This window comes from Talpa europaea (genome assembly GCF_964194135.1).
Source record: "Talpa europaea genome assembly, chromosome: 15".
In the NCBI taxonomy this organism is placed as follows: Eukaryota; Metazoa; Chordata; class Mammalia; order Eulipotyphla; family Talpidae; genus Talpa; species Talpa europaea.
In genome coordinates, this window is record NC_140083.1 from 67,959,213 (window position 1) to 67,972,323 (window position 13,111).

The 13,111-nt window shown below is 36.1% G+C and overlaps 1 protein-coding gene across 1 annotated transcript; it reads left to right on the forward strand.

The window, feature by feature from the left end:
- Window positions 1–6,158: 6,158 nt before the first annotated feature.
- KLRB1 (killer cell lectin like receptor B1) lies at window positions 6,159–12,610 on the forward strand (the record flags this gene model as incomplete). The annotated part of the gene is made up of 6 exons (XM_084256069.1): window positions 6,159–6,228; window positions 8,429–8,527; window positions 9,214–9,291; window positions 10,445–10,602; window positions 10,957–11,072; window positions 12,469–12,610. 6 exons carry the CDS (start codon window positions 6,159–6,161, stop codon window positions 12,608–12,610), a joined length of 663 nt encoding a protein of 220 aa, XP_084112195.1.
- Window positions 12,611–13,111: the final 501 nt, after the last annotated feature.

Below are 13,111 nucleotides of genomic sequence, written 5' to 3' on the forward strand. Positions count from 1 at the left end.
AGGCTGTAGCCTAGTTCAATGTCCGCAGAAATGGAGCCTTTTGCACCCTGCTCCCATGTCTGGGCGCCTAGTTTTTGATTACTCAGTGAGGGACATTCACTTCAATGAGGACTCCCGCATGTCTCCCTGCAAGCCTAGGTCGCAGGGTGAGGACCTGGGCAGCCGCAATCCACATAGGCTTTTCAAGCGCGATGCTTTTCCCCTTCACAAGCTTACTGGCTGGCCTTGGGCTATTTGTAGGTCTCCTGGGAGTCTCTGTTTTTCTCTAATGGCACCTGGAGCTGATCGCTCACCTCCACAGGTGATTCCTGCAGGAGAAGTGTGCTATTCTAAAAAGAAAAACAACTCTTAGGGTATAGAAGTGAGACTTAGCAACATGGATGCTCGTTTGTGAATGTTGACTCAGGCAAATGCTCAGAAGGCCATTGCTAGCTGGCACATGGCTAATCATAGCTATAAATAGCTAAGGGCTTTAGGGAGTTCTTTGTGTTATTTCTGGTATTAAAAGTGACTGACCTAATTCCTAGCAGTAGGAATATTTAAACCTTCCCCCCCAAAAATGTCTGTGCAGTATCTTTTTTTCTTGATATTGCTACAAATGTTATGAATCTCTATCATCCATATGGAACAAACTGTGGACATACATTGACTACTTGGAAGAATTTGCATTTGGTTTTGTATAAATCAGTAAGTTCAGTTGGTGTTTAGACATCTTTGATTTTTTCAGTATAATATGCTTATATTAACTTCAATTATAATACCAAATCTCTCTCTCTTTCACACACACACACACACACACACACACACACATGCCAACAAACACACACACACATAAAATCTTCTTTTGTAAGCAAATATAACCACTGGCTGTCTTAAATAAGGAAAATTCATTAGGAGATAATATGAGGAAATTATGCTTCCTCCTGCCCCATGCCAAATAGTCATATGTGCAAATCCTAGCCCACAACCCCAGAATGTGACTATAATAGGAGGTAAGGTCTTTAAAAGAAGCAATTAAGTTAAAATAAGGCCATTAGGGTGAGTTCTGATCAATACAACTGTCCCTATATGCAAAGAAGTTTAAGATACATACATGGAGAAGAACCTGTGAAGATATTATAATCTCCAAAATTAACCCATTTCAACATCTTGATCTCAGGCTTTTAACCACTTAGAACTATATGAGATAGAGAACCCAGTCTGGGGGACTTTGTTATGGCAGCTCCAGCAAACCCAAACAGGAGGAGCTGCACACCTACTCCCCAGCACCAACATGGAGCACAAGACAAGCACAAGTACCTGAGACAGGGATCCATTTCTTCAGCTATCTGCATGAAATTGTTCTCTGGCAATGCAAGAACAGCCATGGTTCAAGAGAACTTTCCATTTCTTTAAATTGTGGTGACATTGGTTTATAGCATTGTATATGATGCAGAGATACAGGCTCTTAACATGCATGTTACCAGAAGATTCAGGTCTAACTGTAAAACTGACATAATTGATATTAACACTTTGAAAATAATGTATAAATGTATTCTTAATGCAAAATCTCTAAGACAACGAAGGAAAAGATAAAATGTATCTATTTTTACAAAACACTGAAATACTGAGACAGGGACAAAGAAATGGGGATGTAACCAATACAGCTGCGCCCTGATGAGTGACAAGACCAAGCAAAGGTCTAACAAGCTACAGTCAGATGAGAAGGTCTTCAGTGGTTGGGATTTATTTATTGTATTTGCCTGAAATTACATCTGCTCTTGCAAATTTTTACACTTAGCAGGAATATTTACATGTTTACGCTTAGCAGGAAAAATTTTGTTTCTAATTCCACATCTGAATAAGCAAGTCAGCAGAGCACACAGGTTCCTGAGATAAGTAAATGAAGTGGATTACAAGTAGGGTGAGGCTGTTGCACCCCCATTGAGTCCTTGGAGGTTCTTACTATTCTCTCATATCCATTGCCTCACTGCTTTCCTCCAACTGACCATTTCCTCATCTCTGGGTGGAGGAGACAGAACATTCCATCAAGAACACTGTCCTAAATCTTTGTTTAGAGTACATTCTCTCCCTTCCCTATTTGTTATTACTGAACATTAGTTTTCTCCCAGTTGCACAAATTTCTTTTGTATTATTTTTCTATTTTCTATTATGGTAAAAAGGCATAGTGTTAACTTTATTTACATTGTTGTAAAACAGATCTCCAGAATTGCTCATCTTACAAATATGAAACTCTATACCAATTTAGTAACTTCTTTCCTTCCACACCCCAGTGGGTAACCTACTTTTTGTTCCTGTGAATTTTACCACTTTAAATACTTTATACAAGTGAAATAATATACCATTTATTCATTGGACTCATCACTTATAAAATGTAAAGCCTCCTCCACTGTAGTCATTTGGGAATGGACATTTGGGTTGTTTGAACTATTGTGAATAGTGAACAGTGCTGCTATAAAAAAAAGTGATGTAAATATCACTAAAAGACTCTGCTTTCAATTCTTTTGAATATACATGCAGACATGGGATTCCTGGATCATAGGGTAGGTTTTTTTTTTTAATGTTGAATGAACTCTTTACTGTTTTTCATAGTGGTTGTACCATTTAACTACCCCAAGGCAATGGCATTTTTCACATTCTTTCTCATATTTGTCATTTTCTGGTTTTGTTGTGTGTATGAACCATTCTAACTGTTGTGAAAGCAATATCTCATTGTGCTTTTGATTTGCATTTTCCTGATGATTACCATGTTGAGTATCTTTCCCGATACTTTTGACCATTTGTTTATCATCTTTGGAGAAATGTCTACTGAAGAGCTTTGCTCACTTTTAAACCATGTTCTTTCATTTTGTTGCCATTGACAATGAGCCATAGAAGTTCTGTGCATGTACAGGATATTATCTCATTAAATATATGATTTGCAAATATTTTTTCCTATTCTGTAAATTGATCTTTTACTCTACTGATTGTGTTCTTTGGTGCAAAAAAGTTTTAAAATTTGTTTATTTTTGCTTTTGTTGTCTTTGATTTTAGTATCACATGAAAGAAATCATTTGCTAAGTCCAATGTCTTGAAGCTTTTCCTTACATTTTCTTCCAGAGTTTTATAGTTTTAAGTCTTATATTAGATCTTTAATACATTTGCCATTAATTTTATACAGTGTATAAAAGAATGGTCCATCATCATTCTTTTGCATGCGACTATATCTCAATTCCCCACATCATTGTTGAAGAGACTGTTTTTTCCCCATTGAGTGCACGCACTTGGCCTTACTGTTAAAGATCATATGGCCATCCATATACATGATGTTTATTTCTGGACTTTCCAATCTGTTTCATTGGCCTTTTTGTCTGTGTTTATACCAAGACCACAGTGTTGTTTGTGATTAAGGAATGTAAGGATCGTTTTTCAGTTTCTGAACAAATATATACCTTTGCAATCTGGATAAAAATTGAATTGGGGACCCTCTGGTGGCACAAGGGGTTGGGATGCAAACTATGATGCTATCCGCAGCCACTGCAGCACCAGTTCGATCCCTGGCCAGGAAGCTACCCACAGGGTACAGCAGACCTCTCCTTTCTTACCTGCTGCTCCCCTCAGCAGTGTATTTCACATTCTGCCTGCTCTTTTCCCCACTCTGTCTCTGGTGGGTCCTCTCAACCCCCACACCTCTGGCTGTAGCCCAGGTCTTGTATGCATAAATGGATGGATATTTGAAAGGGAAAAAGAAAAAAAGATTGAATTGGTTAATCAAATTGACTCATCTATAGTACACGGTAGGTAGTATACACAGCTTAACGCTATTACTTTTCTAATCCAAATATATAGATGTATTTTCATTTGCTATAGCTTTAGATTTCTTCAGCACAGTTTTATTGTTTTCAGTGTACATGTCTTTCACCCCTGCAATTAGATTTATGCTGGAACATTTACTCTTTTTGATTATTTATGAATGGAATATTTTTCTTCATTTCCTTTCCGGATTGTTCATCATTTGTGTATAAAAATGCAATTAGTTCTGTGTATTTATTTTATCTTGCAAAACTGGAGATGCTAGTATTTCTCTACATTTCCTTATCTCTTGCGCCCCCTATGTCTGCTTGAAGAACTGCAGTTTGTCTGTGGCTCACCTCACTTTATAGTGATTTCCAAACTCACCTGATCCTGTAGCAAGACCGAATCCAGTCCCTCAAGTAGTGCCCAGTCAATGCAGGATGCTGGACTTACAATCCACTCACCTTTCCATTTCCAAGGTGGATACTGTTGAGGTTCCTCCTAATGCCTCCTCACCATGCTCTGTAACAGAGGCATCAACAGGTTACCAAATGCTGAAATTACTTTTTCTCCTTTTTGGAATCCCTTCTTGGTTTTACAAAACCTGTGTGCTATAGCTTGTCAACCTTCTGGGGAACTCTTATAGAGGTAATAAGGTCCTTAGAGTGTTGTTAATTCCGTGACTCTGTGGAAGAAGGAGGGCTTGGAGTTCCCTAGTCTGCTATTTTCTTTTCTCTGTTAGACCTAGAGTGGCATCCCTTCTCTCAAGATTACCACTTGTTGACTCTTTTATTTTTACCTTTTCACACAGAATGAGTCTCATATTATTCTCTTATCTCCATGTTGGAACCAATTTTTGGTCTCAATTCTGCCTCTTCATAGTATAAAGTAATTTTGTCCTTATTTATTTTCCTGTCTATCCCAACTTCTACTACTAAGCCAACAAAGTTCAATGTCAAATAATTCATGAAATTAAACATCTATCATTCCTTGAACTACTCAGTATTGTTGCCTTTATTAATAGTATTATTAGTACTATTGCTACAGGCTAAACCTCATAAATACTTATAATCATTTACCCCCTGAAATCTCTAGATTTAACATGATACATATGTGTGTATGTGTAAAATCTCCCTAGGTAAAGATAACAGAGAAAGTACATATCTGAATTCTGATTCACTTGTCTTTCAAAAGTGTCATCTATGTGATTGGATGATCAAATTAATTTATTAACAAATTAGAAAAATCTCCACTGTGAATTCTTGTGAGGGTTTCATTTTATATGTATACAATGGTGATTGCATAATATAGGTCTTCATGACAGCAGATAATATTGACATAACATGCAAACTACAACAAGCAAAATGAAATGAGCCATCCATGGATATCCATGTGGATAAGGACTCTTATAGCTTATATTTCTAGATGTTTATAAATTTTTTAATTTTCAGTTTTGCAGACTTCTATTTGAAATGGCACCCTTACCTTGAATAAATTGCTTTTCTATGACCACTGTGGGTCCCTAGTATTCTGTCATGCTTCATTATTTGATATTAAACTTCAGTGCACTAAGTGCACTATTTTGCTAATTATTAAATTTATCTATATTTACACACTGTATGTATTTTAGACATATAAGTTCACACATCTACACCTCCACAATGTGTGCTGTCACACCATGCCCACCACCAAAGAGCCATAGGGCTTTACCCCACCTGCCCCCACACCACCTCACCTTCTGGTAGCCTCTGTTCTGCTATCAGCTGTCAAGGGTCTTTTCCACATCTACAACTCCATTTTCTGCATTTTGTAGCTTTCTTTGGAGCACAAATATTTCAGGGAGAATATAGAGCTTGGGGAAGGCATCGTACAGGACATTTGTTTTGTTTTTCTGTTTTTTTTTTTTTTTTGCCTGAATGTTTGGTATTTTTCAACATTGTGTTAAGTATTATTTATCATGATGACCTGGTGGGGGTTTTGTTTGTTGGTTTTTTTTTTTTTTTTTTTTGAGGGTCCCTTTAAGTTACACATTAGATGAACGCCTCATTTCCCTCATCCGGCTTATGGCCCTGAGTGAGGTGTTCAAAAAAATGAAGGTCAGAGGTATAACAACAAACAAGCCTTCCCACAATTTGTCAGACAACAGAGCAGTTAGTTCAGTAAATTCACAATTGAATGTTCAAATACAGTGGACTCGAAGTAAATGGGCAGTGTCACTTATAGAGAAAACCCACAGCTAGAGGTGTGGGTGGGGATCCAAGGGAGATAACAAAGCATTTCAGACTGGGCACTTCCTTTTGCTGATCTTGCTTCAGAGGACTTGGAGTTTGTCCTCTACACAAGTTTAGTGCCATTGTCTCCTGTTTGCCTTGGATGGACAAGTGATGTATGCTGAACTAAATGTATCCAGGAATTCAGGCCTTAAAAGTTCATCACCCCCATCTCTTCCTCAGGGTAAGTGACTTTGATTTTCCTTTTGGCATTTGTTTGTATTCCATAGTTAGTTTTTCTTGATAAATTTGTGGTATTAAATCATTGCTTTGAATGAGTAGCAGTCCCAGATTAATGTTAAGTGTAGCCGGTCTGTTTCCTCCCATATCTCTTACCACATGTAGTTACCCTAATTCCATCTCTCTAAAGACATTCACAGGAACGAACTCCTATATGAACGTCAGGAAATTATTAGAGGAGACTGTAGCAGTTGTCTACAATATAAGGTGCCCAATTCAATTGTTGGGGAATGTGAAGAGAAACAAAGTGGGGATGGACTTGAAAGTCACTCTGGAACATTTTTGGAGAGTAAAAGACAACATTTGAGCATATCTGATTCAGGTTTTTAATAAGTAACTCAAAGCAGGCAGTCATTTATATTGAGAAATATTAGAAAAATATCAAAAAGCATAGATATTATCAATAAATCAATAACTGTAGATAAATTAGAAAACTTTTACTGGTGAAGGCCCTTGATTCTAATACAATTTAAAAAAGAATTTGTAATTGTAATATATCTATCATGCTAAAAAAATGGAGAAAATATGTCTTATCCTTAAATAAGAGATATGAGTTATATTATATAATTTAGTGTGAATTGGCACAATAATGTTACAGCTAATTTAATGTTTAGAGTTACAACCCAGTGTTTTCCAAGAATTTTTTTTTTACTTAAGTAACACTGCACTATGACATTATATTATATTGCTATATAATGGTACATTATACAAAATGAATCAATGAAAAAATGTCAAAACACTATAATTCTGCATCTAATTAATGTTATAACATTTTATAATGTTATATTATATAATGTTATATTATATGAACTCCCAAAACTTAATAATACATTCTTCTTGTTATTATTTTTCCCTATGAAGTCTGTTTCAAAGATGTCCAGAAATAAATACACTGATAAAGTTATTTATCATTAACTTTCATTAATTAGCTAATTAAACATTAACTTTCTTTTTTTTTATTTTATTTTTTATTTATTTATACAAGTACTGGGTACAGTCAGAAGCACGGGAGGGTGAGAGAATTCACCAGAGCCAGAGTGGGGAGCAGAGCAGGCAGAAGGACCAAAGTACACTGCTGAGGGGAGCAGCGGGTGGCAGGAGAGGTCTGCGCGCCATGTGGGACCCTCGCCCGGTGGCTGGGGATCGAACCGGTGTTGCAGAAGCTGTGGGCAGCTTTGCAACCCAGCGCTCAACCGCTGCGCCACCTGGGAGACCCTTACCCATTAACTTTCATTAATTAGCTAATTAATCAAAACTTCTGACGAACATGAGACATAGAGTTTATTATACTTGATATGTTAAGAGTAAAGCAAAGATATTTTACATTTATTTAGACTATCCAATGTAGGCATAAGTTCTTGTGACATTATACTCACTAAAATAATTAGCAGACTGACAAAATACTCTTCCTTGACTGGAAGAACAAAAAGCAGAGGAATCCATGTCCACAAACAGAATTTTATATATCATAATGACTAAAACAGTGTTTGTCACAAAATAGAACCTCACAAAACACATCTTCAATGAATGAAGGTGATCCTTTTTTGACAAAATTATTTGACTTACTCTCTAGAAAAGGACAGATGTTTTATTTTTGTATATCACTTAACAATTTTCAAAATATCTTACAGCTATCTTACTTGATAATTCTTAAACCAATCTTTTGTACATAAAACAGCATAAATATTTCAGTTTTTATCAGTGAGCTAGCTTCCAGGTACTTCTGATTAAGAATTAATCAATTATGAAGGCTGATAAAGGTTTTTTTCTGCCCTAGGTTGTCTAGATGTGTCCCTAATGGCACAGGGGTTAAAGTTTCAGCGCTATCAAGCTATTGCCAGCCACTGTGACATAGATTCAATCCCCAGCTAGGAACTAACCCACATGGTGCAGCAGACCTCTCTTGTCTCGCCCACTGCTCCCCTCAGCAGTATATTTCAGTAGATCTGCCTGTTCTGCTCCACACTCTGTCTCTGGTGAATCCTCTCACCCCCTGAATCCTCTCACCTATGGCCTACACCCCAGTTTTTATATTCATAAATAAATGAAAATAAATCTGATTTAAAAAAAAAAACCAACTACCTGTGCTTTAGTGCCAGATGAACTCAAGGGAATTAAATGCACATATTTTCTTACCTTCTCAGGTGTCTGTCAAGGTCCACCCTGGCATCAACTTGCTCTGAAAGTTGGCTGTGCTGGGCTTGTTCTTCTATCCTTGGCTGTGATTGGGTTGAGTGTTTCAAGTAAGTGATTCAAGACCATTTGCTTCAGGACATTTACTCAACAGCTATCATAAATATTAGAGTATCTTAACATAATTTGAACACACAGACATAGTAAAAGACCAGTGAAATAAAAACAATAACAAAACAATACTTTTAATAATGCTCAGCCCATATCCACTTTGCATTTGCAGATTTTCATATTTTCTTCTGAATTTTCTGCTAAGTCTCCATAGGGATTTCATGTGTGTGAACTTAAAAGGAGTTTACAAGAACTTAAGATTATAATTATGAGAAAAATATGACAACACCAAGAAAATTTAAGTTTCTACTCATTTACAGTTTCTTAAGTATTACAAAAATTCCAGAATGCAATAACAATCTCTCTCGAGGGATAAATATAATTATACTCAATCTGAAGAGGAAAAGTTTCAGAGATGTAAACTCTTTAAGAATTTAACACCTTTATGTTTACTTACCTAGTAGAAAACAAGCAACTCAATGACCATGTGAGTTCACTTGTTTTCTGAGTTTTCTTATTTGCTTATACATGTTGTCTTCTAACTACACATTTTGTTACTACACCTCTATTGCTTTTTTCTGTTCTTATTCAAGCTTGTTGAGAACATTTAGTTTTCTGAAAGGATAAATGTTTTCATTTCACCATTCATTTAATTATTTTAACCTTCTTTATGCTTATTTACTAGTGATATTCTTGCAACAGAAGTTACCATCAAGAGAAACAACCACTGTGGATGATCAAGAGAACAGAACTGAAACTACAGGTGATCTTGGGGTTTAAATTTCTAAGAGTAACCACTGGTATTTGATAGATATCACACTTTGCCTTAGCTAAGGCTTGTAACAGCCTGCATATTAACATGCTATAATCATTTTAATTTTATATTTGACAAAACCAAAGCATGTAAAGATGAACAGCTCACATAGGGTCATACGACTAGTCGGTGTTGACGGGATGGTACTTTAGGAGTCTCTCCTCAGAATATGTGATAATCCTAATCACCAGAGCAAATACCACCTGAAAAACTGATGCTCAGATATTCAATAACCAATAGCCAGGTTCTAAGGGGAAAAGTAAAATATGCATGTAAGTGGGATATTTTGTTTTAATGAATACATTAGACTGATGTTAATCACACTCTAACATAGAGTGAATGTTAAATATTTATTGCATTAATCATTAAGATATTTATTGTATTAACCATTAAGATATTATTTATTAATCATTAAGATATTATGTTCCAATAAGTTGTATACTTAGATAGTCTATTGTTGAATGTATCAGAATGTGATTTTTATTGTACATATTATAACAGAACAGAAATTTTAGGATATCTAAAAATACTCCGGAAATTGTTATCCCAAAAGTCACATTCATTAGAAAATATGTAACTTGACAATTAGAATGTTTCTTAAGAGTTTTTTCTCCATGATGTTTGTCTACGATTTAGGAAAGGAATTATTTGCTTTGCTTTATGCATGTTATCTAAAGTAAACATTTTTGGGTTATTAGCATATGCTATCCATGTATGGACTGGGGGCAAATTTAAGGAAACTCTGAAATGTATAGACTCTACCATCATTGGATTATGTGGACTTGACAAGTTGTTCTGTGTGTCAGTGACTTAGAATGGAAGATGTGGTTCCTTAAGTCACTCTGAAAGCCTTTTCGTATTCTAATATTCCTCAGTTCAATTCATGTCCAGTGTAACTGCCTACTAATTCCTTATTCATGATACCAAAATAGACAGTAGGTCTCAAACCACTGAAGATTATAATAAAATTATGAGTTTTACTTACAACGAGAAGCAAAGACTTCAGTGCATTCATAATAACTTGTGCATGTGTGAAGAGTTGTGGTGGGGTGGAGACAGGTTCGAAATATAACACATTTATTTTTTCTTTTTCTTATTGTAGAAAGGCCAAGTCTGTTGAAGTGCCCAACAGATTGGATTCAGTTCAGAGGGAAATGCTTGGTTTTCATTTCTAGTTCTTCCCAAAACTGGAATCACAGTCTAGCTGACTGCTGCACAAAAGAATCCAGTTTGCTGCTTATTCAAGATCAGGAAGAATTGGTAAATAATTACATAAAATATTGAGTAGAACTTAGCAGTTTCTTCTGCCACAGCAAGATTTTGGAGCTTTAGTTTAAAGATTCCAGGATAATGGAAGTGCTGACTTTAAGAAGCTCACCATTTGAGACTAAACAGACAAGCAAAAAATAGAATGTGACTGGATGAATACAATACAAATCTAAACGCCAGAAAGAAAGATCATGAAAAAGGAATAATTACCTCTAAGGCGGAAAAGGGGGAGGTTTCACAGAGGAAGTGCTACTAGAACTGTGTTTTAGAGGATGAGTTGAAGGAGAGTGCAGCCATGAACAAAAAAACATTCAATATTCATTATTTCTTCTGTTCCATTTATAGAAACTCATACAAAACCAGATAAGATATAAAGAATTTAAATTTTGGATTGGATTGATATTTACATTATCAGAGAAGAAATGGAAGTGGATAAATGGCTCATTTTTAAATTCTAATATGTGAGTATGAGATATGCTATTTGATCATTCACATTACACCAGGTTTACACTGTAGGACAGTAACATTGTTTTTAAAGATTGAGTTTTGTAGTTTTAATTAATGTAAAATTTTTCAAGAGTTTCAGAATTAGCTGAGATGAATAAGTCTGATATTAAATGAAAATTTCATATATGAAAAGATTCGTGTGCAGTGGAGCTTTAGAAGAAAAGGAATTGACTAATTCCTTTGGAGGGAGGACATGAAAATTTTAAAAATCTCTACCTTGGTCTTCCCTGGTGGCCAAGGAGTTAAGTCTCTGCACTATCACCACCACCACTCTTGTTTGATTTCCAGCCAGGGAGCTACCCCCATGGTGCAGCAGACCTCTCCTGTCTCTCCCACTGCTCCCCTCAGCAGTGTCTTTCAGTTGATCTGCCTGTTCTGTTCCCCACTCTGTCTCTGGTGAATCCTCTCACCCCCATGCCTCTGGCCTACCCCCAGCACTTCTACACAAAAAGTAAAAAAATAAAAATATCTAACTGGAGCCTATTGGCACATAGAAATTTTAAGTATTTTTTTCAAACTGTGGGACCACATACCTTAGTGGTAAAGTTACAACCAGCATTGGAAAATGATTGTGAAAGGGGAAAAAAATACTAAGTGTCAAAGTGTGGAGCCCAGGTACTAAAAAGAAACTACCTACACTGTGAGAAATTGTGTAGTATATTTAATCTTTGTGTAGAGGACATTTATGTAATAAATATACATCAGCGGCAAAGGAGCTATTTGCTGTTTGCTATTGGGTGTCTCAATATAGTATTTTGTGTAAATGACCAGATAACCCTCACTGTGTAAATGTTATTGCTACACAGACTTTGGATGAGTTTGTTTTTTTTGTTTTGTTTTTTTTTTATGAAATGACATTGTATAACTTTTTTTTTTTTTGTATCTGTGAAAGATTTAATCAAGTTTACATGGACTGACCACATTATTGAGCACATGTTTTGCTTAATCACAGTCACCCTTGCAAGGGCATCATCTCCATGCCACTCCCAGATAGCCAGTGAGTTTATCCTGTAGATTGAAGAAAATTCAGGCTGTGTGAAGTTAAGAATTTTTCACATGACATGTTAATTACAGACTATGGAGACTCAATCCCAGATTCCACAGCCTTTTTTCCTGTAGATACATTATGAAGTTTCTTGCCAGAACAATTCTTCTCAAGTGAAGATAAAGTTGCAAGGTCCAGAGGTCAACATTAGTCTTACATGAAATGTTTGTACCATTATATTTGTGAATCACTGGGACCTTTAGCACCCCCTCTCTCTCCTGAGAGCTGTAGAAAAACTGGCCAGATGAGGATAATCAGGTGAGAAAATCCCAAATAATAAAATATGCCTTTGTTTTGCTGCACAGATTACCTGTTAATGGTGAAGAGAAAGAAAACGACTGTGCTTACATCTCACAGACAAAAATTGCATTTGAAAACTGTCAGGCGGATAATAACTGGATTTGCCAAAAGAACTTAAACATCAGAAATAAAGCCTGTTCTGTGTGACTCCAGAGTATGCATCCCCCTCCACATCCCTGCCCCTTTTCACACATATAATTTTAGCCATTAAAATGTAATTTACTGTTAAAATGACCAGAGGTGTCTTTAGCGGCCAAAGTGAACAAATACCAAGAATTCTAAAAATGTTTGTCAGTCTCACAGAATTTCATGTCAAACCTATACATTCTGTAAGTTCAGAGAAACAGATATATTGAAAATAATATATATCATTTTAGCAGGCACTGCTGTTGTGTAGGGAAAATTTCACACCATTAAATGGTTTCTAATGCTGGTCTCTGTACATGGATCCTCTCTGTGTCTTAGCTCACGTCCAGAAAAATGTAGTTGTAGTCAATGATTTCTAAAGATTGTGGATCTCTCATAAATTTTTCATACCATCACACAAGTGGGTTGTGGCAGAACAACCACCAACGACCATAAAGACATGAAACAACTAATTTCATGTGGCCTGGCAGGCTCAGTCTTAGGGGTTTTATCCCGGACAGA